Raw genomic sequence first — 25,404 nt, 5'->3', positions numbered from 1 at the left:
TATTGATTTTGCTCAATTGCTCCATTTGAATGCATTTATTTTAGATTCACTCAGGCGCGCCCTCTGGTGGTCAAATAAACGCAAAACATTAATAAAGTGGGTATTGTCCCGCTAGAGTTTCTCTGAAACTGACTAAATACAAACGTTTATTCAGTTCGGAATTATACGGTTTGTTCATGGGACAGGATAAACAAATACTGTGCTCCTTGCAAAATAAATTATTTAAAAGGTTTGATTTCTGTTTAGCTAAATTTTTTATGTCAAATAAAATGCCACTGACAGTATATTACCTGCAGACAACCTCCTAAATCCAGACTTTCATTACAAAGGATTAAAAACTTAATTCTGACTGTTTTGGACTCCCAGTCTACAGAGCTCAGAATATATACCATAATATAAAATACTTCTTTACTACAGTACATCAGATCACACAGAACTCATTTCTCAGAAGAAAACATTTGTTTATTGATACAGGAAAAAAAAAAAGGAAAAAAAAAAAGTCTGAAACGGCCAATGGGTGACCTTTTAGAATTTACACTAAAATAACACACAGAACATATATTGTAAAGTTAATACAATGTTTGTGAGAGAGCGAGCGAGTATTAGAGAGTGAGTATTAGAGAGCGAGAGAGCGAGGAATGGGTCTGTTGTTTTTAGTCTGCAGATCTAGGAGCTGGCCTCTCTGTTCATGAGGAGAGTCAGGTCCTGCTTGGTTTTGTCCAGAGCAGCAGCTTTAGCCCGACGGCTGGGCCGAACTGACGGAGGAGGAGTTTCTGGAACGTTCTCTTCATCACTACACACACACACACACACAGTAAAGTTAGTGACAGTGTAATTGGCCTGTGTTTGTATTTGGAGCTGAAAAGGATCTAACTCACCTTTCATCAGAATGACCTTTCAACTCACTCTTCTTTGGGACCTTGGCTGCAGTGGTCTTCCTCTGACCTGGATGAAGTATCATAGTAGAAGAGAAGGTCAGGGAATGCGAGAAGAGCTGACACTGATAAAAGGCAGGATTAAGAGTGAAGGTTCATTACCTCTCCTGGCCCGTTTGGGTTTGGTCTCATCTTCATTCACAGCTTCTGTAAAAACAGTGTGGATTTTAGCACAGATGGAGGAAGAAGAGGGGATAATGGTGGTGGCAGGCAGTGGAGGGTAAGAACAGTCAGAAACAAAGATGTGGTGGTGGAGGAGAGTAAATAACAGTCAGGGATAAGGAGGTGGGGGTGGTGGTGGAGACTTAACATACAGGGAGGAGGTGGTGGTGTAGGAGAGAGTTAGGAACAACGATAGCAGTCAAGTCAGGAAGGAGGTAGTGGTGTACGAGGAAGAGTGGAGTTAAAAACAGTCAGGGAGAAGGAGGTAGTGGTGGAGGAGAGGGGTTAATAGCAGTCAGGAAAAAACGAGATGGAGGAGAAGGGAGGGTTAATGACAGACAGGAAGTAGTAGGTGGAGGTGAAGGAGGCTTAACACCCAGGAGTGGTGAAGGTGCGAGGTTAATAGTAGTAAGAAGAGTGGTGACTGAGGAGGGTTAACAGGTAAGGAGGAGGGAGTGGTGAAGGAGGGTTAACAGTAACTGACTGTCAACAGTCAGATGGGAAGTGGAGTGATTAATGTGGTGAGATAACAGTAAGAGAGAAGAAGAGCATCAGTGATGCAATAAGAGAGGAGGACTGGGTGGGGCAGGATGGTTAACCATAAGGGAGAAGGAGAAAGTGGGGAAAGAGGAGGAACGTAAAGGCGGAGAAAGTAGGGGAACAATCCGGTGAAGGAGGATTAATAACAGCATTGGAAATGGGCGTAACATATGGTGAAGGGTTAATATCAGTAAAGGGGAAAGTGATGGAAGAGGGTTAACTGTAAGGGAAGAGTTAATAATGAAGGTTAATAACAATAAGGGAGAACAACATGAAGCCACGTGAATGACAAAGAGGAGGACGGAGGAGGTGGTGGGTACCGCTGGCATTGTCGTCCACTGCTGTGAGGACTGCATCCTGAGCTGCAGCTTTACTGCGTGATGATCCTTTCAGCTGATTCAGAACTTTCTCCAGTGCTCTCACACAGTACTTATCCTTCACCTCCTACACACAGAGACAGACACGATAAAGTGAGGCTGGGTTTTTTTAAGTCTCTGACAGGCAGACAATCAATCCAATTCTAAAATCAGTGCAGCGTGTTTGTCTTTGTGTGAGTTACCTGCAATATCTCTGTGAGAAGCTGCTGAAGCTCCTGATTGGCTGGTCCCGGCTCATTGCTAATCTCAAGGCTGCCGAGGGTTTTGCAGTAGAGCCGAACCTCCGGGGCGTCAGGGTCCCGCAGAACCTCGTTGCACACTCGCACCGCCAGAGAATCGTGAACACTTGCACCCTGCACGCATACAACCATCACAGATACTAAATACCTTTCTGCAGCTGATCCAGAACCAATATGTGATCAATTAAAACATTTACACTGGTATTTACACAGGAAAGACAGTGGGTATGAAGGGTTAGACTGTAAAGGGGTTAACTCCGCAGAGATAAAAATGTACCTGCACTGGTTGCAGCAGGCCGCTGGGTCGCGTGAGCTCTATGAAGAGTTCAGCTACGTTGGAAGAGTCGATCTCAGACAGAGGGGAGGTGGCAGGAGCATTAAACAGAGTTCTCATTGTTGGCAGGAAACTCTCCTCCACACACTCCTGGTGAGTCCTAAGTGTGAGAAAACACAAATATACTTTTAATCATTTACACTTTAAAACAGGCCTCTACACACCGTGCTGACCAATTTCTTTTCTACATCCATGACCTCACTTCAATCTATTTTTAGTCAGTGGGAATGACAAATAATCTGCGTACTTTAGAACATGGAATCATAAGCGTACTAGGAGGCTGAAATACAAACCTGTTACAAAGAAAAATGCATACAGGTCTGTTTGAGGTACCCAGTTTGTTTATAATATGATACCACTTTAACCTCATGTGGTGTATCCAAGGCTTAAGTCATTCTTCGGCCCTTAGTTTATGTAGAGAATCATTAGCAATTTGTTCCTCATCCACAGGAAATAAATTATGGTCAGTACAAGTAGTACGAATAACGTTTGCTCTTTCTCCTAGATAATGCTGGTTATGTTGTAGGACACGTTTGAGCATACCTGTAAAATTGTTTAGAGTTTATAGAGCACACATAATATGGTACCACCTTGGACTTAAGTCATACTAAAGCCTCTATATTGGCAAAATGTTTAAAATGCAACGTGAATAAAGCTTATTTATACTCCCCAAGGTTTGGGAGTGAGAGTGTACCTGCTCTCCCGGGCGTACAGCTGCAGAAACACTCCAAGGCAGTGGCGCAGCCTTTGGTCCTCCTCAGTCACAGGGTTGTACCACAGCAGCACCAGGCGGGAGAGCAGCTTTGCACTAACAATCCTCCCACAGTACATGAGCTTAGCCAAACCCTCTGCAGTCTCAGTGCGCAGCTCACAGATCTTAAACACAAAGTCAACAAAATGCTGGATGGATAATGGATAAATATTTCGAAATTATTCTGTATCGTACTGTTTTAGTATCATTTTCAAAAATGGGGTTATTGAGAGTTGTATATTTACATATAGAACCTGCAGAAGGAATCAGTAAAGAACTTATGTGGTAGTGACAAGCTACTTGTAAGGTTGAAGGGAGCCAGTTTCTACTGTTAATAAAAAAAATTATAAATTATTGTATTTTTTTAAGGATGGTTTTATACAGGTTTTACTGTGTTCGCACAGTTCTGACTCTCCTCAAATAATATAAAATTAATATATTTATAATACTGACCTCTCCCGTGCTAGAGTTACTACTCTTTTAGATAACACGTAAAAATGTATTAATACAGTGTCACAACTCACAGAATCTAGAGTCTTATTTTGAGAAGAGGCAAGGCTAAATCCAGCAGCTTGTTCTAATCTTCCGTTCTACCTTAAAACTGTGCAGCATCTACATTCTGGCTAATCAGACATGAATGCTGGATCTGCCACAGAATTTAAGGTGAAACAGTAATTTTGTTTGAATAAAATAATCACCTGTTAGTAAATCTAGCCTTTGCTAACCTATATTTGTTTTTTTTTTAGCAGAACCATCACCATTTGGAAATAATATACCTCACTGTCCAGGAACTCTGAAAGCATCTTCAGAATGTTCTGCACAGGACTCTCCTCCTCCTCCACCGGCCTGTCTGAGTCCAGCAGCTCAGAGGGCTTAGCCTGCAGGATCCTCAGACCATTCAGAAGCAGTTGGTCAATCAGAGCCCGTAGAGCGCTGATTCTGATCTTTGGCTCATCCAGCTGTGTTATCTACAGACATGCATGTTACTGACTTTAGCTTATTAGAAAGTACAGAAACAATTTACACTTAAAGAACAGAACAGAACATGAGAGGACCAGAATCTGTGTGTGCGAGAGATACCTGCAGCAGCAGCACCAGGTGTGTGTTTGCCAGGTCTTTGCTGTGGAGGGCTACCGTGCCCAAACACACCACAGCCATGTTTCTCACAGCAGGGTTGGCGTTGGACACACTGGGCAGAATCTACAGACCAAAGACACAGAACAGAGTTGCACTTTTGTTGATTCAACAGACAGCTCACGTTCAATAGTGGATATGCATGTGTAAAGACCCTGCAATCATGCCCACCGAGAGGCAGAAAGACAAAATGAGTATTAGCATTTAACATAAATGGTGTTAGGAAAGAGTTGTGCGAATTACAGTACAAACAGATTCAGAAAAAGAAATGTGAGAAATTCTATTACATACCACCAAAAGATAAAGAAGAGAGATGCTAACAATTCACAGAACCAATTGGAAGCCATAATTCAAACGTGTCCCTTCCAGGTTCTGCTTAGTGAAGTGGTTCTCAGTCCTAGTCCTGGTGTAGCACTGTACTGAAGGTTTGAATGTCATACTGATAACAGACCCACTTAAATAACAATCTAACTCAGCGGCCCTCACTGAGGTTAGGGACTAGATAAATTGGGAACGTAACAGCAGGAAAACACTACAACCAGCAGGACAGTGGTATTCCAGAATCAAGACTGAACAGGACTGGCTTAGTACATTTCCTGCCACAACAACTCCTAATCAGAGGACCATTAACACTATTTTACGGTTGGAGTTTCAATTACTATGGTTCACCAAAAATGCCAATTTATGCTTGTGTCAGATTAGATGATTAGAGATGTACAAACAGCCAGTTTTGATGTTTGATTGATTGTTAATGTTTTTTCCACTGAGAAGTACTATGTAATATATTTTTGCAGCGATTAATGGCAAAGTTAGTATTGGTTTTTTTGGGTCACGTGGATGGGTTTGAGCTCATAAATCACTTGTTTTATCACCGGTTTGTATGTTTGCCCTGGGAAGCACAACCACTCTGTGAAATGATTTGCAACTAAGCTGGCTTGTTCAAATGGGACCAGACATCAATGCATAGCCTCTTTACCCCTATGTATCGAAGTTTAGTGTGTACGTGTGTGTGTGTGTGTGTGTGTGTGTGTGTGTGTGTGTGTGTGTGTTACCAGAGACTCTATGATTGCAGTGATGGTTGGGCAAATCCGTCGGTTGATGTTCATCTGTTTCAGGAGCTCGGAACACATCGTCAGGCACTTTAGCAGAGTCTCTGGATCATTCTGAAACACAAAGAAAGATTGGTATTTATTCCAGATCTGACTGATTCATTGATTCATCTTGAATCTGATTGATTTGTAATGAGTTCGTTCATTTTTTCAATTTCCTGTATTATATTACATGATAACGGCTGCTTTGTTTACCTTCATAAAATCTACAGATGAAAGAATGCGGGAGCACTCTGGACCAGACACCTGAGACTAGCGAATACACACACACACACACACATATATATATACAAATGGATATACATACTATACACTAGTGCTGGGCGATATAACGATATCGATTTGTTTCGCGATAATTTTTCCCTCGATGACGATGATAAGCCTGTGCAATAGAATTCGATAAACATTCATTTCCATTTCCGTCTAAGTGGCGCGGCAAACAACGAAAACACAACGTGTAATCAATCCAGAAGACGCTGGAGCAAATTAATAAATAGTTAAGAAAATTGTAATAGTTATTCTCATGCATGCAACAAAAAACCCTAAAGAATAGTGGAGTATGGCCCGACACACGCAAACAACCATAGTGTTTGTACTTTGGGAATAAACGGCCGCACTGTTCAGCACGTTTTAAATAAATTTTAAGTAAATTTTAAGCACTAAATGTAATTAATTCAATTTATATTAGGACCTCGGGGCAGGTGCTGCAAAAATGTGTATGTGGGGCGCGGATTAAAGGAAGAGTTTTTTTTGCGGAGCGGTAACAGGACAAAAACACCTTAAGAATGATGTCTAAATGACTTTCCTCTAATCTAATATAATTTAACATGGTTTAAGGATATAAAATAATTTCTAAACAAACGAACTTTTTAATATTGAGCTTATGGCCCAAGTGCAAAAACACAAAATCATTTATCATTTAGATTATCTGCCTGAACGCGAGCCCGAACCCGAGCTTGAACGCCAGCCTGACTCAGGCGCTGCATGAACTCGGGCCGGTCGAGAACACCGCTTTCCTCTCAGATTAGGCGGAAGAAAATGGTCTTTTTTTTAATGTAACAAATCACACTGTGATTTTTGTGATATTTCCCCAATTACAGCTCAGCTGCGCGTTTAAAGCTCAACGCATGAATTAATCGGTGCGCTGTGCGCCGCGCGTGCTCGCGGGGGATTTGACGCGTCTGTCAAGCAAGTTAATGGACCGTTTTGGGGGCAGAGATTAAGAAGTACAGCAGGTACATCTCAGATTTGTAGTTTAATGCTCTACTAAATTACTGGCTTTAAAACTGGCTCATGATATGGTCGGTTCTGGCTGGATTTTTTCCTGCCTACAGGCTGCATTTGACGGAAAGCAGCTCCTCAGTCAGACAACAGTGTCAGCATACAAATCGTGTGCGTTTCCTACAGGACAAACCATTTAAAAGTGCAGATAAACTCATTAAAAAATCACACAGTGTCTGTCTGGCTTAAAATACTTTTAATAAGGTACAGCTTTTAAATTAATAAATCAACATTCATTAAAAATCCGTGAGAAGTTCTGTATGCTAAATGACAAGCTAAGCTAATAAGCTAATAACATTTAATAATAACAGAAAAATAGATATGAATTTGGAAAATAACCAACTAAAGTGAGCTCAAAATACAATAATAAATATAATCTAACGAATTTCAAAATATAAATTAGAAATATTGAACTTCAATATTAAATTCAACTTCAACTACAAAAAACGCAAGGACCGATAGAACATAACGAACAGAAAAAAATAAATTTGAAATTGGAAAAAAAGTTCAAAATGCTAAAAGAAATAAAACCTAACGAATTTCAGAATATAAAATCTAAATATTGCACTGCAGCAGTACAAAAGCCTAAGTGCTTAAACAAACAAACCAAAAAACAGCCTATCACAAATCATTTTTTGAGCCCGACCCAGCTGAGGAAAAGGTGGGAAATCTTTTTTTTTCCGGCTGGGTCTTGGAAAACTTTGTGGTGAATTAAAGGGGCCGAGTTGCAATTTTTGTTTTACTTTAATCAGTTTTTAATCCGTCTTTTTAAAAACAAATATTCCAATATTGGCTGCCAATCAGTGCCCAATATTCTGAGCTCAAAAAACGCTATTCGGGCCAGCCCTACTAATCTAATATAATTTAACATGGTTTAAGAATATAAAATAATTTCTAAACAAACGAAATATTTAATATTGAGCTTATAGCCCAAGATTTTTTTTCAGTCATGGAAAATTGGAAAAAATTGGAAAAAAGCCCGAGTTCATGCAGCGCCTGAGTCAGGCTGACGTTCAAGCTCGGGTTCTGGCTCGCGTTCATGATTAATTTGTTTTTTTTAAAAACTAATATTGGAATATTCGCTACCAATTACTGCCAAATATCCGGAGCTCAAAAAATGCTATTCGGGCCAGCCCTAATAATTATGGAGATACAGAAAAAAATATTGTGATAAAACTTCCATCACTCCCTTATTCTCTCACTAATAAAAACAAACCTTTAAGTGTGACACAAAGTGATTTGATTTATATCGTGATACATATCGATATCGACTGATATGGAAAACTATATCGTGATAAGATTTTTTCCCATATCGCCCAGCTCTACTATACACATACTGACAGTGTAGTGGTCCGGGCTGAAGCTGTAGCACATCCAAAAAACACAGCAGCACCACAGCACACATGATTACATCAAACGCAAAGCCAGGCTAACCAACTTTATTGTTATGCATGGACAGACAGCTCTTTTTACACATCAATAATATTTTGTCCCTGTAATCATTTTACTTTACTGTTTAAGTTTGTTATTATTAATGTTACTGTGCTTAAGGTTGTAATGGGCCACAGCACGTATGAATAACACTACATTTGTATTTAAATAGATTACAATAAATCTTTAATGGCCTTATAGCAAAACTCTAAACGTTCCAGGTGGCTGTAAATTTTTCTACTAAAAATTTAAATAAAAGATAGCTGTGCATTAAATTTTAATAAATGTGAGTAACTTGTCTGCAAATGGTCTACTGGAAGAAAAATCACACTTCTCTGAGCCTGGTGGGTTCTTCCTGTTTGTTCACTGCATGAACTCCTGCAATCCAGGCCCAGTCTCTGCAGGCGTTTGATTGAACTGACTGGTTAAACTACCACACTGGGTATACTTACATTTCAGGTTGTTGTCATGCTTTTTAGCCTTTCTAAGCTAAAATATCTCCGTATAAAACTAAATATTTTACACACAAAAAGAAAAAAGTTCATGGTAAAGTGTGGAATAGAATCTAAAACGTAATCGGAACGGACACATCGGCCCAATATCTGATGAATGTATGATGTTGTCAACATTGGACCCAACAACGGTATCAGACTCTACATAGGCTCAGATTGGGCTTATGTCTAATGCACACAAGAAGTGAGTAGCAGCAGTAGCAGCTGGAGGTTAGGGCAGTATTCTATCTGCAGCACCAAAATCCCACCCCCGAACCATGCAGATGCAAACCATGCAAATAAATACTTACTTCAGTGTGTGTTTGTGATATTAATATTTAACACTAAGACCCAATGAATTCAAACCCATTTTTTATCACTTTCTGATTTTCAGAACTCCAATCATCTCCGGCTCAATGTTTTTTTGTTAAGAACGTTTTTAACACAGGAATTCCAAAATAAAATCAGCAACTCCATGGAATCATCCTTCACTAATTCATAAGGTCCTGTGTGTGTGTCAAGGGTTAGGTGGTGTCAATTAATTCTATACTAGTCATGGGACAATATATCCATATTGCAAAAAATCATATTCTGTGTAACTGACACCAACAAATATATAATTTCTGGTATTTACTTCTTTACAATAATTTATCCTTTTAGTAAGCACAGATGTCGTGAAACAACGAAGAGAATATCAATATCGAGTAACGCTTAATTACAGTATCAGGATAAGCGTAAACGTGAGATACTTCATCACAAGATGAAGGGAGCGGGTGCCCTTAGGTGGAAGCCTGGAGTAATAAGTAGAAGCCCAAAATTCTTATGTTTAGTAATGTATTTAATGTCTGTGGCATTAAGATATTTTGGGGAGATTTAAGACATTTAAAACAAATTGCAATTAAAAAAATAATAATAATTAAAGTATCCACAAACACACCCTTAAACCAACCTGATGTCATAATTTTGAAATATTAAACATTTATTAGTAATTTTAAATACATTAATCATATAGTTACATTACCTACACCTCTGTGTGTATATGTACCTTTTCTACACGCTGCTCCTTGGTGTGATCAGGCTCTAGCTCCAGGCATTTCCGGCGCTCCTCCAGCTGGGCAATTGACTCCTTCAGCTCGGCCGCTCGCGCAAAATCCTCATGACTGATACACTCCTCCAACTCCTGTTTACACTCCATTATACACACCTTCATCTCTGCTAGCTGAAACAGAAAATATTTAATGAGTCTGTGATGTGATGTAACAAAGCAGAGAGAGAGGATGAGGTCTGACTCACTTTAACTTGTTTCTTGCGTTTTTCGTTGTCATTTTCAGACTCCAGAATCGGCACCATGGGCTCCCTCACATCAGAGATAATCTCAGCCACCTGCATGCATGCACACACACACCCACCATCACTTTAGTACTCTTAATGAACCAGAACTGTCTTTGGTAAAAGCAGGTCTAAATTTACGGACGCACCACTGCAATACGCTGCTGATCATCACGGAGAATTCCCACCAGCTTCTGCACCAGCTGACCAATCAGAGACAGTGGTGTGTTGGGCAACAGCAGCATCTCCTGAAGCACGGTCAACACTCGCTTCCTACAGACACACATGGAACAGTTAATGGAACATTTGTGACTACTTACAATAAATAATTTAAGACTAATCTAATGAATTACAAAGACAAATATTAATGTTTCCTCTGCCTTCTTCCCCAATATGTTACAAATCAGACACTGACCCCAAATCCAGTGTTCATATACCTTTTACACGGTAAAATTCAAGCACTTTTCAAGCACTTTTAAGGCCCATTTTCAAGATTTTCCAGCATCTTTCAGCTGTGGTAAATGAATGATAACGATAATATCTCAAAACTGCGATTCAGCAATATTCAATATATATCGCAAAACTATTCTCCACACTTTACAGTGACTATGCTACTGAGAAAAATAAATACTTCTAAGTAAGTAATTAGAAGGAATTATGAATTTATTGGTGTCAGTTCCACACAATTTAAATACCAAATGTTCTTCACCATATGTTTACCCTATTCATTTAATTGAGCAGTTACTAGGGCTGTGACGATAATTTTATTACCGCAATACCGCGGTTATGGGACGTCACCGCGGTGATGAGCTCATTACCGTCATTACCGCATTTTTTTATGGCTGTCAAATCTGATTGACTGCGTTTTGAGCGGTAGTAAAATGCTCCATATAAGCACAACTGTGGTGAATTCAGTATTAATATGTCAAGTGTAAGTCCTACACTATAGGGCTGTGCAATATATCAAATATATTTTGATCGCGATAGATATTGGTGTCAAACGATCTCAAAATTCATAATATCGAATATAAATTTTTTTGTCATTTATCTGTGCTGCCGCTGCACTGGCGCGGCGGCGAATGGGTTAAGCAAAACGCGGTGCGTGGTACTCATTGAGGCCAGAACAGCTCTGGAGTCTCCTGCTCACTTCGTCTCCATTGAGGCTGCTGAAGAGAGTGAAGATTAGCAGCACTAATATTGGCTCGGAAATGGAAGCTACAGGGCAGGCTCAGTAAGTTGAGAAAAAAGGAAGAAAAAGACTCAGAACAGAAGAGAATCATCTGCAAGTTTTGCCGGAAAGTGGTGTCTGCACCTCTCGCCAACACATCAAACTAATTCACCCACCATAAGGTAAACCATAGAGCCATGTAAGGTGTTCCGTGGTCACATTTTGAGAAAGTAAAATATATTAATTCATTGTCTGGCTGTTGGCTGTTCTGCGTGAGCACCGCGGAGAACGCGCAGCATTGCGCCTCAGTCTTGGGAAAAATAGTAAGGTTGGTTGAAGTGTAGTTCAAACAGCAAAGCAATGATATAAAACTATAACCACCATCTTTACTGAAATGTTGTTATCTGACCAAGTCTGAGGTAAAATGCGCTGCGCCTTGTCTCTTTCACAGCACGCGGAACTGAGTTCAGAACCGCTACAAATATAACCATATAAAACTCAGTTCAGATAAATAAACTTCAGATGAGTAAGGACACGTAAAGTGAAACAAAAATTGTCAAACATAAAGGACAGGTTTCTATTATTTTAAAATGGAACTAATGTCTTTTTTTTGGTCGGTTGTCTCTTGCGAGCCGATTTCTTAACGTCACGACATTTTAATCAACATATTATATGACGCGGGTCCCGTCAGGATATCTTGCGGCACAGACAGAACTGAATTGTTATTGGCGGGAACAGGAGTTTAATCAATCCAGAGGATGTGGGAGCACATTAATAAATAGTTAAGAAAATTGTAATAATCACGCAGTGATTCTCATGCACGCAACAAAAAAACCCTAAGCACAAAAAAGGAGCGGAGAATGGACCAACACGCGCACACACACACCGATTTTTTGTTTTGTAATGTGGTAAGAAACGTGACCGCACTATTCAGCGCGGTTTTAATAAATATTTTTTTTAATTTTAAGCACTAAATGTATTTTATTAAATTTATTTAGGACCGCGGGGCAGGTGCGGCAAAACTGTGTATGTGGCGGGCTGATGCGGGATTAAAAGAAGGATTTTTTTTTTGCGGAACGGTAACGGGACAAAAAAGAAATGATGTCTGAATTAAGTTCCTCCAATCGAATATAATTTAACATGGTTTAAGAATATAAAATAATTTATAAACAAACGAAATATTTAATATTGAGCTAATAGCCCAAGTGCAAAAATACAAAATCTGTAATACTCTGCACTGCACAATTCAAACGAAATAGCCGTAACGCAGCTGCGCTCCTGCCCTGCGATGCAGCCGAAGCCTGGTGTGAGGCAGCAGAAATTCTGGGGTGAAAACTACATAACTACACAACATAAGGAGACATAATGCACTCCAAATATTCAGGAGGGAAGTGAAATAAATGATACTGTACAGATATAATCTGTATCTAGTAGATATTTAATGAGAAATAAGAAGTGTGAATAAAAAAAAAACAGACGCCTATCACAGACTTCTTGAGCCTTGAGCCCGAACGGCCCGAGGAAAGGGGTGAGAAATATATTTTTTTCGGGGCCGGGGGTCAGTGGAAAATTTTGCTGTGGATTAATTCGTCTTTTTTTTTTAAACGAATATTAGAATATTCGCTACCAATTACTGCCGAATATCCTGAGCTCAAAACCGCTATTCGGGCCAGCCCTAAAATAGATCTATGGATGGAGAAGGGGGAGGCGGACAAGCTCCTCCTTCAAAAAGTCTGCTCGGAAAAAGACAGGTTAGCTGTACAATGACGAATTATACAGGCAGCATATGTTCACTTGTTATGCTGTATTTATGGTTTATGTAGAGGTTGTGTGTAGGCTGTATGGTTTGAAGAATAAAGATTTGTTACCAATAAATTTGTGGTGATTTTTTTTTTTTGGGGGGGGGGGGGGGGTGTTTTGGGGTCTCGCGGTTAACCGCAATATCGCGGTGATGCGTCAGTTTTTTACCGCGGTTATAAAAAATCAATACCGCCCCAGCCCTAGCAGTTACTGTAATATGTCAAATTTGGGGGTGAGTTGAGAGCATTTATACATACATACATACATACACTCAAAATTATTGATTTGCTTTTTGTCTCATACTGCAAGAGATTTGAACACAATCAGAATTGTGGTTGGTAATTGAAGAAAGAAAAGAAATTAAATCAAAAGGCAATCATTTTTACTGAAAATGTAGAGGTGGGTAACCCAGGTCCGGAAAGTAAAAATGCAATCCAGCGCTTTGTACCAACCCCCTGAGCGGCTCTGCCGCAGATAAAAAACCCTGAGTTGAATTTTTACTTTCTGGACCTGTGTTAACCCCCCGCCCCCCCCCCCCCCCTAAAGGCTTTAGGCTTTTAGCATAGCTATCTCCGGAGATTAGCTCGTTCCACGGCGCTGAATCGGCTCCAACAGCGGCTCGCTGGAGGACGGTAACACTGCGTTAACAGTGCCCGGCTGGGTTTAGCCTTATACTAGTAAATTGTACGTGTAACCCCGGATTATTATGATTATTATTTAGATAAATCCAAAGCTTGGCTTTTAGCATAGCTAGCTAACTCTCCTGCTGTCCCTGTTTAAAAAAACGCAAGTGCAAACAGAGCCGGGTCCTCGTGAGCCAACTCCTCTTGGATTACGAGAAAGAAGCGGACTTTGTAGTCGCACATACGTGGAGGCGCGAGCGAAGCCTTTTTTATTTTATGCTCTGTAAATTTTTAAGCGAACTTATTTAGTCAGATAGTTATTTGTTGTAAAGTAAATGCATTTACAATTTCAAGCATTTTCAAGCACTGCCTCCAAAATTCCAGCACTTTCCAGGCCTGGAAAACAGAACGTTAAAATTCAAGCATTTTCCAGGATTTCAAGCACCTGTACGAACCCTGAAATCGTTGAGCAGAGTAACTGATGTGTGGTTTTATTTGTTTACTGTAACTGATGCAGTGTGTGTTGTGTGTTTGTTGTTTTCTGTACCTGCCCCCTTCCTCTGTTGTGTCCAAGCAGCCCACCAGAAGAATGAGCTGCTGACCAATGAACTCTTTGGTCATCACCAGCTCCAGCTGACCCATATCGGCCCTCTGCTCCTCCGTCAGCAACGGGATACTCTTTAAATAACTGAGACACACACACGCAGTTCACAGTATTTAAGGTATGACAACTCAGCTGTAAAGATCTATTCTCAATAGTGGTAAGAAATTATTGATATGCTTAAGTATCACAATATAGGTTTGTCAATAGACAGGTCGATAGACGCAAAAAAGTAGAGCTGTGTGAAACTGTAAAAACTCGTGTCTGTAGCTGTAAAATTGTGCTGTGCATTCAGGTGTGAACGATACTGAGGTAAGAGAGAATTTACCTGTACAGGTACTCTGCGAAAATGGCAGGTTCAGGAAGCAGTTTCTCCAGAAACTCCTCCCCCTCATCTCCTTTAGCCTTCACAAACTCACACAGAGACCTCCAGTACAGCACATTCTCACACGTCAGAGCATCCACAGGGATCAGCTTCCTAAACACACACACCCTTGTTAACTGAATAAACCACAATTTATTGTTTAAAGTGGATCTAGTGCCTCTGGGGACTGGATGTAGTAGAATGTCGCATCACCTATCATCCATGTTTCAATGACAAAACCCATCTAAAGTGTCTGATTTTAACCTGTGCCCAGCTTTAATCCTCAGCCCAGCCCACCTTTCATCCAACTGTGCTCCTTGCTGTAAGAGGTCATCAGGGTTTGTTGCTGTAGAGAACAGTGCATGCAGGGCTGACACAGCGGTGTCTGCGCAGTTCTCAACGTCCAGCCTGTGCAGCAGCTGCAGAACATCATCCTGTAGCAACCTCAGCCACGCAGGCAGCAAACTAAGTTTCACAACCTCCTTTACAGAATCTAAAATCAAAACACAATTCAAAGATCAAATTATTTAAATAAAGCTTCATTTTTCAAGGTTTAAATACCTTATACGTACAAAGGTATTGGGACACATGCTAATTCATTGTTTCATCTAAAATGAATGATATTTTATATTTTAAAAAATGCTTTTGTCAGAGAACCCGTCTTCTGTCCTAAGCGAACTTTTTTTCTTACAAGATTTCGGAGAACTGGTGAGAAGATCTGACAGCTCAAAGAGAGTCATAGTCTCTTGGAAGTTTCTTTACAGGGAATGGACAAGCAGTGTGCAAATTAGAGTAGCCTAACATAGCTGAATGAGTTAAACGGAAGGGGTGACCACAAACAATCCAAATACACTATACAGACATGTATAAATAAATACATATAATTTAAAACCCACCCACACCCACCTGCTGAGTCATTGAGGCCTTGCTGCAGCAGGCTGACTCTCTGAGCGATGGTTAAAGCCCGAATGTGCACTTTCTCAGCCATCACCTGAAACAAAACACACATCTTACTTAGATAATGTTCTAACTTCACCATGTATAACATGTATAAATACAAGTATTCCAATAGACACTAAGGCGGAGCTTGGCGAGAGGAATGGTCAGTTCTGATGCAGTGTACCTGATAGGCCAGTTTCCGGACTTTGTCTTTAACGTCTCGTGTACGTTTGTAGATTTTGGCGAGTGTTTGTGCGGAGGGAGCGATACAGGACAGGACAGCCCGTCGGACCTCAGCATTAGAATCATTATCTAACAGCAGCATGTAAGCTAAACACAAACAGCATAATTTAAACTCAATCTTAGTACTAGATTTGTTAATGGTGGAATACATTATGAGTGGGGGTGGTGTTTAGATGGAAGTGTACCTTTAATGGTGGGACACTCGGGGTCATTCGGGTCCTGCAGGCGAGCCATTGCAAGCGCTGCCTGAATCCGGACGTTTGGGTATTTATCCGTCACTCTGATCAGCATGGCCTCGTGGATCCGTTCGCAGATCTCATCGTCGATCTGAGCGTTCTCACTCAGACTGCCCAGCAGCTTATTGATTAGCTGACAGACCCGGAAGCGCACCGCATGACTGCTCGCTGTGTGAGACTGTGGGGGGCAATTTACATTATTACTGATTGATAAATTAATTTCCAAAACTTAATCCGGACCTGGTGAAACAAAATCCTCAGTATTACCTCCAACAAGAAGTTGAGCAGGAAGTTCAGAAATGAGCCCTCATCGTCACTATCATCCTCCACTTCCTCTTCTTCAGTCACAGGGGTTTCAAAGCTCACAGTGAACTTCACAACAAAATCGATCACATTCTCCACAGCCGGTTCTCTGGTGTAGATTATCATAGCATACTTCATACAGCGAAGGAACTCCTCATGGAACTCAGATTTATCTTCAAGCTACACAAACACACACAAACACACTTTTCAGCATGAACACTACAATTGACATTGTTTCCCCAAAATTATTAAAAATAATTTTATGCCACAAATGGTAATCTATAAGCAAAATATTGCACCAACAGACTGCATGGCAAACTATTACATTATATACACCTATGATAAAGAGACTGAATAAGACAACTGCATTCATTTAAAAGTTTTGTGCCCCACTGTATTAAAGTTTCTTATATAAAAACTGAGAACCTCATATTTAATTTATTTGTGGACTTTAAACAGACGTCAGCAGCTGAAGTATCCAGTACCCAAAGAATTTGTCGTTAACATCAGGTTTTCTTTATGCTTCATAACTTTACCTTAACATATCTGTTCTTCAGACTGGCCACCAGTTTGGCCTTGTTGTTGTGGGCCTTCTGAGCTCGCTGGAAAGCGTCCTTTATCTGCAGCTCGTTGTCTGCAGTCATGGTTACCAAAATCCCTGATAAAAACACAGTTGAAGGCTGGTTTATTCGCGAATCATTTGTAGAGGTCATTACAATACACAAAGTACTTGTCCCTTCCAACCGGACTTGCACTACACACCCAATACCTGCACTACTGATATACAAAACGCACTCATTTCATTTCATTCCCCAAAAACTGTGAACTTTAAGTACTTTACGCACTTATTCACTTTACCAGCCTTAAGCTATATACCATATTTGCACTACTGTTATATACTATTTATACTGTCATTCCATCTCAATCACCATCAATATTGCACTATTGTCTTCCGTCTTACGTATGTTTATTGTGTCTTGTTGTATTGTACATATAGTACAATGTCTAGTGTCTCCCACTCTTTTATACTACATATCTATTTCTTTTTTTTTTTTACTTATATTTATATACCTATTTCTCCCCCAAACTACTGCACCTTGTTTTTGTCTCATGTATGTCTATTTGTGTCCCTGCTGTATTGTACCCATAGTGTCTCCCATTCTCTTTTATTATATCTATTATCTGTAACTTTAACTGTAAAATTAGGAAGGAGAGTAACGTAATTTCAATTCTCTGTATGTAGTGTACATATGCAGTATTGACAATAAAACTACTTGATACCATAAAAATCTGAAGAAGTGACAGTAGTAATGCCACAGGCACCCGAATGCAACTGCAGAAGGTGGAAGGGACAATTCTTTTTTAAACATGCCAGCTAAACTTGGATACAAATAAGATAATCTTCAGGAAAACCTTGAAATAAACTTAAAAATTGTGTATTATAAATCATCTCCAGTCGTAAATGAACCCCAACAACGAAAACTCACATTAGCATTAACAGAGTAACGTTAACGTTAGTTAGTCAGGTTAACGTTAGCGGGATGCTAATGCTAATGCGGCTCCCAAACAAACATTAGCTCTCTAACGTAGTTAATAAAAGAGGCGTCCTTAGGCTAAAAGGCTTTAAAACGCACATTAAACTATATCCACACACCGTTAAACCCCATTACCAGTGCGCAATAACCAAATAAATATGGGCAATTTAATCGATAATAAACGAATATTTACTGCGTTTCGCTGCACTGCTGTTCCCCTTCCCTCTTCAGCTTCAAACGGCGCGGCTTTTCAAACCCAACTCTCGCGATATCTCCAACAGTTCTACGTTTAAACCCAAATCTCGCGATGTGTAGAATCTGACGACAGAGCGGAGAAAAAATGGCTTTATAATAATTTTATCTGATTAAAACTTTTCTGCTTTCCTTTTTCTGAACGTTTAACCGTTTTGAAAGTCTAATGAGAAGAAATAAAGAATAAAAAGGTATTGTTGAGAAAAAGCAGCAATAGCTGTTTACTCATAAACTAAGTTTTAGGTTTTCATTTCCATAAAAAAAGTCAAAGGCTATTTTTAAATCAGGATTAATTCATTCTTCTATGATTCCATTTTGTGATAGGTGTTACGTTCATTTTACACATCTTTTAACATGTAAGAAGCTAATATTCATAAGTGTGAAATTATCTTAAAATATCTATTACATTATTAGATAAAAATCATACATTCAGTTAAAACAAAAAAGCTTTGGTAAAATAGTCTTTGTAAAATCATAGAAATCAGGGTGGCAGGCGACAACAGGCGAACACTATTTATTTCCTATGAGAGGGCACAATTTGTAGGAGGGCACAACTTTATGGAATGTATGCATATTAATTATGACACGGTGAAGCGACATTCTACACCAATTGGCCGAACAAATAATTTTTCGGACGAATCACAGACAAGAAGACCTGATCTCCCCTCCTTCTGCTATGTGAATTTTTCATTCCTACCGTATTCACTTATATCCCCAACAGCAGACATCTCGATAACTCCCAGTAACTCACCTCAACAAGCCTTTTGCAATCATTTAGTCCCCCATGGACAATGCTAAAATCACTATTACAAACTGAACAGCGGGCAAGAATTTCATTATTTTTTTACTTTTACCAGATATAAATATACTTTAGAGTTGTCAGAGGTGAAATTTGGTGGGAGTCATGATGCTCCTTTTTTTACTCACTGAATGCATCCCATCTAGGACGAAAAAAAACACTGCCCGTCCACACAAAAAACTGATTGGCTGACTTTCAGACTCTTTGCAGTGAACAGGGCAATCAGAACCCTACTGTTTATGAATATTCACACAAGGGGAGTGCCTTTCTCTCGCGCCCCTCGCTTTTCCACACACGATTGGGGAAAAAAGTCTGTGTTGCCTGCGAGCGCGTTTGTATTCACTCTTGGGCCACTCATTCTAGATTCCGGGAGATTTTATCTGACTTGCGGGCATCAGGGAACTATTACTGATATGCAGTAGACTCCCAAAACTTACAGGAGACTTGGGACGTCTGCAACAGTGTGGTTCTGCCGCTTATAGTCGCTGTTTTTGCTCTTTCCTTTTTATATGATGCATTTTTGCACAAATACAGAAGCAGTTTGGAGAAAAATAAAGCTTGGCAGAAAGTAGTGGATAGTGTAGTTTTTCAGCATGCCTACCACCCATGCCAAGACACGCCCACTCGCGGAAATGCAGGGTTAAGATTTAAGTAATAAAAATAATTTGCAAAGTAATCTATAATAGTTTTTTAACAATATATTAATACAGTGCATGAATAAATGTATAAATAATTGTAATGATTGTATAAATTGTAATGATACTAAACAAACCTTCTCCAAAATCAGGAGAAATAAACAATTAATTTATTCACTGTTCCAGACATCAATATGTTACTATTCATACATTACATTACATTACATTTGGCAGACGCTTTTGTCCAATGCGACTTACAATAGTGAAGTACAAAAGTAATAGAAGTTAAAGGTAAAAAACATCTTTAGACAGGGCCTAAAGGAGGTCAAAGGGAAATAATGGGATAGAGGAGTAGAGGAGGGGAAGAAGGAAATGAGGTTAGAAATAGTTAGTTTGTTAGAGGTGTTAAGTAAGTGCTGTTTGAAGAGCTCCGCTTCAGGAGTTTCTTAAAGATAGTGAGAGATTATCCTGATCTGGTAGTGGAAGGTAGCAGATCAGGAGAATCTCTCGCTATCTTTAAGAATGACTGACGCGTTCCTTGCCAAGTAAAATGTGAGAGAATCTGCCCGATCTGCTTGTGCCAACACCTCGGTTGCTAAGTATACTATAGGTATCTCCTCATGTGCCAACAACCTGGTTGCTGAATATAATATAGTTATCTCCCCGAGTGTAAACCCCCCGGTTGCTGAGTATACTATACTATAGGTGTCTCCCCGTGTGCCAACACCACGGTTGCTGAGTATACTATAGCTATCTTCCTGTGTGCCAACAACAGCAACCATGCTGAGTATACTATAGGTATCTCCCCGGTTGCAAACACCCTGGTTGCTAAGTATAATATGAGTATCTTCCCATGCTCCTTGTGCCAACTCCCTGGTATAATATGAGGATCTTTCTGTGTTTTGTTTGTGCCAAGACCCCATTTGCTGAGTATAATAGGATAGCATAATAGCATCTTCGCTTTGTGCCAACATTCTGGTTGAGGAGTATAAAATGGGTATCAGCCCTGGCTATGTATCTATATCTTTACAGGCCCTATTACCTGTTGGAGGAATTGAATCTTTTATTGTCACTCTGATCTTAATCTATTCTGCATTCTGGAGGAGGAGCTACAGCAGCTGATACTTCGCTGAGCTAATCTGATCATTACATACAGAGTCATTACAGAAGAACAGTATAACAGCAGCTGAAAGACATGGCTGCTAAAAAAAGTCTTTCAGAAGAAGAGCTTTCATGTCCTGTATGCTGTGATATCTTTAGGGATCCTGTTCTGCTGTCCTGTAGCCACAGTGTGTGTAAAAGCTGTCTGCAGCAGTTCTGGGAGACTAAAGGATCTCGGGAATGTCCAGTGTGTAGAAGAAGATCCTCAAGAGAACTTCCTCCTCGTAACCTTGCCTTGAAGAATGTGTGTGAGGCTTTTCTTGAGAGCAGAATTCGGAAAGCTTCAGCAGGGTCTGGGGAGAACTCCAGTCAGAAATCTTCAGCAGGGTATGAGGAGGTCTGCGGTCTACACAAAGAGAACCGCAAACTCTTCTTCTGTTTGGATGATCAGCAGGCTATGTGTTTGCTGTGCCGTGACTCACAGATGCACAGAAATCACAGCTTCTGTTCAGTAGATGAAGCTGTGACTAACATAAAGGTAGGAACTTTACTACACTTGTTTTACTTCCAAGAAGTAAAGTCTGTATTTTTCCTTAATTTCTGAAATGATCCTGCTAAAGTGAGGGAAACAACTTTTATGATGCCTGTCAATGGCTATGCATTTAGAGCAAAGGGCACACAGCCACATATAGTAGGTAAGTTATTATATACATTTTTCAGTGTGAAATATGAAATAAAATAAACTATACTCCAAATTAAAAGTTGATCTAACTCTTAAGCTGCATTTTTCACAGTGATTTTTGAGACCCTCACCAAGTTCATGTAGTTCAAATGCTGTTAAAGGTGAAGAATTAACAGCACATAAAATGATCTGTTTAATTGCAGATGAATCTCCAGACTGCTTTGAAGCCTCTACAGACGAACCTGGAGCTCTTAGAGAAAGTTAAACAAGGCTATGACCAAACAGCAGCTTACATTAAGGTGAGCCATCATCTTGAACTGTGACACATGGTGCTAAGTTCAAGTTTATGATGAGTGTGTGCTAAACCTGCAGGTTGTAAAGGCTTATAAAACATGTCCGATTGTGTTTAATAGGGGTGGGTATATATATTCATTTTTAGACTTTGAACCGATAAAAATAATATAAACCAAGATCAGTATTTAAAATTAACCCATTTTCTTGTGTGTCTTTATTTATTTATCTGCAGAGCGTGAGAGCCAACTGCAGCTATAGGCCATCAGTTTCAGACCAGCAGTTCCAATCTGTATTGTAGTTTTAGAGAAGCTAACGTTGGCGAGCAAATTTTCTTTCTCACTTAAAGTTTCTAAAGTCTGCTAGACTTGTGAAACAATTCCACCATTCCAACTTAAATGCAACAGAGCAGCAGTTTCAAAACATGCTGTAGTTTTAGAGAAGCTAATTTTAGTGACAAGCTTTATATTTTTCTCTTGTTCAATGTTACTAGAGCCTGCAAGAGAAGTTGTGCACACATTTTTAGGAAATGTATAGCTCAGTCACATTAAGGAACAATTTAGTGTTAGCATTTTCCCTTCCACCTTTCAACTGTTCCACATGCACTAGACCAGCAGTTTCAAAACATGCCATAGTTTTAGAGAAGCTAACATTAGCAACATCGAATTGATTCTGTAATTCAGTGAGGACACCCAGCCCTAGTGTTTTATAATAGTTCCTTCTCTTCCAGATGCAGGCCCAGCACACAGAGGAGCAGATAAGGGAGGAGTTTGAGAAGTTTTATCAGTTTCTAAAAAATGAAGAAGCAGTAAGGATAGCTGCTCTGAAGGAGGAAGAGGAGCAAAAGAGTCAGAGAATAAGGAGAAAGATTGAGGAGATAAATGGACAAATATCATCGCTTTCAGGCACAATTAGAAACATAGAGACAGAGATGAAAGCTGAGAATATTCAGTTCTTACAGGTAAGACTTTTTATTTTTTATTTTTCTCATTTACAAAATGTTATTGTGAATGAGGAGGATCACAAGATAGATGAAGAACACTCTCTCTGTTTCTCCTCAGAATTTTAAGTCTACAGAGAAAAAGTAAGTAATGTTAGATTACCAGTTTTATTCAGTATTAAAATAATTACATTTTATGTATTGCTGATATTCATGCCTTATGCATGATTGACCGGTGACAATAAATACTGTATAATCAAATATTGAGGTAAACAACTGACCATCTGGAAACTTTATTAAATTAAATATCTCACACAATTTTATATATCCAGAGTTCAGTGCTCACAAAAGGACCCAGAAAAGATATCAGGAGCTCTGATCAGTGTAGCCAAACACCTCTCCAACCTGAAGTTTAGAGTCTGGGAGAAGATGCAGGAGATTATCCAGTACAGTAAGTTTTTGTGTAGAAATGTTATTGCGCTTCATATCAGTTGACTGATTATTATGCTCTTGAGCCTCTGCATAAACATGTTTCGGTGTAGCTGAAACAGGGGTAAATAAAAAAAAGAAATGTGCATTATAAATTAATAAAAATTATGAAAATGAGGTTAAAATAATTAAAAACTAAGTACAGTTTAATTGACCAAAGCAAGGTGAGGGCCAATGGTGGACAGTAATGGGCCTTGCCAAAGTACAAACAGTTATGATGTGCCATATATGATATAATAGTGTTTATACTTTATAAACACTACTAATAACTTTATTGTTTTAGGCTGAACTCCATTCTCACATGGGGCTACACCCTTTACAGCACTGCAGGATATTAAATCCACTGGTGGGCACATCTCCATTAGAGGGGCACCTAACCATGCTCTTCATTATGTTGTCTCACTAGTAGGAAAACCCTATCACAGTTTCTTTACTGGAAAGGGCATCTTTGGGAGACTTTTGTATTTGAAGAACAGAAGGGCATCCATAGAAATGAAACACATTGTCAAAATGTCTTGCTTTAGAGGGTACATAATCAAAAATCTTTGCAAGAAATGGCATCCTAGCAAGCACTCAATCACTTTTCCCCTATAAGAAAAGCACACGACAGATGTAATGTTAAATTATTGTTTAAGAACAGAAATGATAATAAAAGTAAGGCACTTAAACACATACAATTGTCTTGTTCAAAATTTATGTTTTTTCTTTTGAAAAAAAATGTTAATGACAGTGAACCTTACACAAACACAATTCTCTTATAATAATAATAATAATAATAATAATAATAATAATAATAATAATAATAATAATAATAATAATGATAATAATAATAATAATAATAATAATAATAATATCTCTGATACTGCTAATAATAAAAGCCAGTGTATCTGAACTGTAGTACAAACTGAACTTTCCCAGTCCTGGTATACTCACTGTCCTCTGTATTATACTTCCTGACTTTTCCTCAAGAATAGATTATTAAGATGATGCATAAAGGTACTGTGAAATTAACACATGTGTAATCCAGATTCGGGAGGCAGTGCAAACACTGAGGCTTATTTTCTATAAATGTATTAATGCAACACAGCAATGATGTTCCTCTGAAACTATTGTACTCACAGTAATGACCAGTTTATTACCACTAGAGGTCAGACATTTACAAAAAAATGTGACAAAACTATCATCTAGTTTGATTTTGCTCTCCCTCCTCAGCCCCTGTTACTCTGGACCCCAACTCTGCAGCTTACACCCTTCACCTGTCTGATGACCTCACTGCTGTAGAATACAGGATATCATCGGTTCCTGACAATCCAGAGAGATTTGATAAGTATGCGTGTGTTCGGTTTTAACTCAGGGACACACTGCTGGGACGTTCATATAGGACATGATAATGACTGGGAGCTGGGTGTATTAACAGAGTCTGTGGCAAGAAAGGGACAGTCTTTCCATAATTCATTGTGTAGTCTGTGTTACACTGAAAATGCTGATAAATACTGGATATGCTCTCCAAGAAAGTCATATCAGCCTTTCCCATTTAAGGGGAAGCTGCAGGGAGTCAGGGTGCAGCTGGAATGGAACAAGGGAAAAGTTACATTCACTGATCTTCTAACAAAAAAACACCTGCACACTATAACAAACACTTTCACTGAGAGAGTTTTACCTTTTTTCTGGAATCAGTCTAAATGTCCTCTGAGGATCGTACCAGTGAAGACATCAATAAGGGTGCAACAGCACAGTTAATGTAAAAGAGCATTAGAAGCATTTTTCATTTTTACAGGATGAATTAGCCTTTCTTTACTGTCAAGTACAAACATTGTGTCTATATTGTTATGTGTATATTTCTTTACGTTGTTTACATAATCTGAATGTGACAGCTGTTGTTTACATTGATTTCAAAATGTAGGCTGAATAGACCAATAGAAATGTTTCAAAATGACCTGTAATAAGTCTTTTGAAAGTTCTATTCAAAGTTGGTGGTTTGGAAATATGTTTTGCATTATAGCAATTGTGTTAGATTATTGTTATATATATATATATATATATATATATATATATATATATATATATATATATATATATATATATAACACATATATATATATAACACATATAAAGTACATTAACATCATATAACATTTTTAATGAACAAATATATCATACATTTCCTGGTAAAAAAAATATTAATATTATAAGAAATGTAAACCTGCAACATTCATTTTGTATAAACACTATCTAAACACTATCTAAAATCTCTTTTAATAGTCTTCACATAGGGGGCTTCAGATTAGAC

At 39.0% G+C, this 25,404-nt stretch overlaps 2 protein-coding genes across 3 annotated transcripts; one reads left to right on the top strand and one right to left on the bottom strand.

Moving 5' to 3' along the window:
* Window positions 1-440: 440 nt before the first annotated feature.
* On the bottom strand, window positions 441-18,193 carry ncapg (non-SMC condensin I complex, subunit G). Of its 2 annotated transcripts, XM_007238890.4 has the most exons (23): window positions 18,119-18,193; window positions 16,927-17,048; window positions 16,355-16,570; window positions 16,037-16,265; window positions 15,793-15,938; window positions 15,576-15,660; window positions 14,967-15,162; window positions 14,634-14,783; window positions 14,252-14,392; window positions 10,263-10,386; window positions 10,078-10,167; window positions 9,830-10,003; window positions 5,777-5,833; window positions 5,525-5,635; window positions 4,419-4,538; window positions 4,115-4,306; window positions 3,282-3,463; window positions 2,531-2,687; window positions 2,197-2,367; window positions 1,958-2,081; window positions 1,038-1,082; window positions 879-945; window positions 441-793 (listed from the first exon to the last, which is right to left on the bottom strand). In XM_007238890.4, exons 2-23 carry the CDS (start codon window positions 17,032-17,034, stop codon window positions 667-669), a joined length of 3,012 nt encoding a protein of 1,003 aa, XP_007238952.2. In that variant the 5' UTR covers window positions 17,035-17,048; window positions 18,119-18,193; the 3' UTR covers window positions 441-666. The 2 variants fall into 2 exon arrangements, with proteins under 2 accessions (XP_007238952.2, XP_007238953.2); XM_007238891.4 differs by lacking the exon at window positions 5,777-5,833.
* Window positions 18,194-20,747: 2,554 nt separating this feature from the next.
* LOC103043467 (E3 ubiquitin-protein ligase TRIM35) lies at window positions 20,748-25,120 on the top strand. The gene is given in 7 exon segments (XM_022676344.2): window positions 20,748-21,250; window positions 21,598-21,693; window positions 22,416-22,646; window positions 22,747-22,769; window positions 22,958-23,076; window positions 24,327-24,447; window positions 24,449-25,120. Coding segments are annotated over 7 exon segments (1,440 nt in total). The 5' UTR covers window positions 20,748-20,806; the 3' UTR covers window positions 24,855-25,120.
* The last annotated feature ends 284 nt before the right edge of the window (window positions 25,121-25,404 follow it).

Source organism: Astyanax mexicanus, chromosome 17 (genome assembly GCF_023375975.1).
Source record: "Astyanax mexicanus isolate ESR-SI-001 chromosome 17, AstMex3_surface, whole genome shotgun sequence".
NCBI lineage: Eukaryota > Metazoa > Chordata > Actinopteri > Characiformes > Acestrorhamphidae > Astyanax > Astyanax mexicanus.
This window is presented reverse-complemented; position numbering and strand designations above follow the sequence as displayed.

Excerpts from the sequence above, each read along its gene's own strand:
- ncapg (XM_007238890.4), bottom strand. The coding sequence starts at position 17,034 with ATGACTGCAGACAACGAGCTGCAGATAAAGGACGCTTTCCAGCGAGCT. Across the intron at positions 10,387-14,251 it reads ACAACAGAGGAAGGGGGCAG|GAAGCGAGTGTTGACCGTGC; the intron begins GTACAGAAAACA and ends GTGTGTCTGTAG. Across the intron at positions 10,168-10,262 it reads ATCAGCAGCGTATTGCAGTG|GTGGCTGAGATTATCTCTGA; the intron begins GTGCGTCCGTAA and ends GCATGCATGCAG.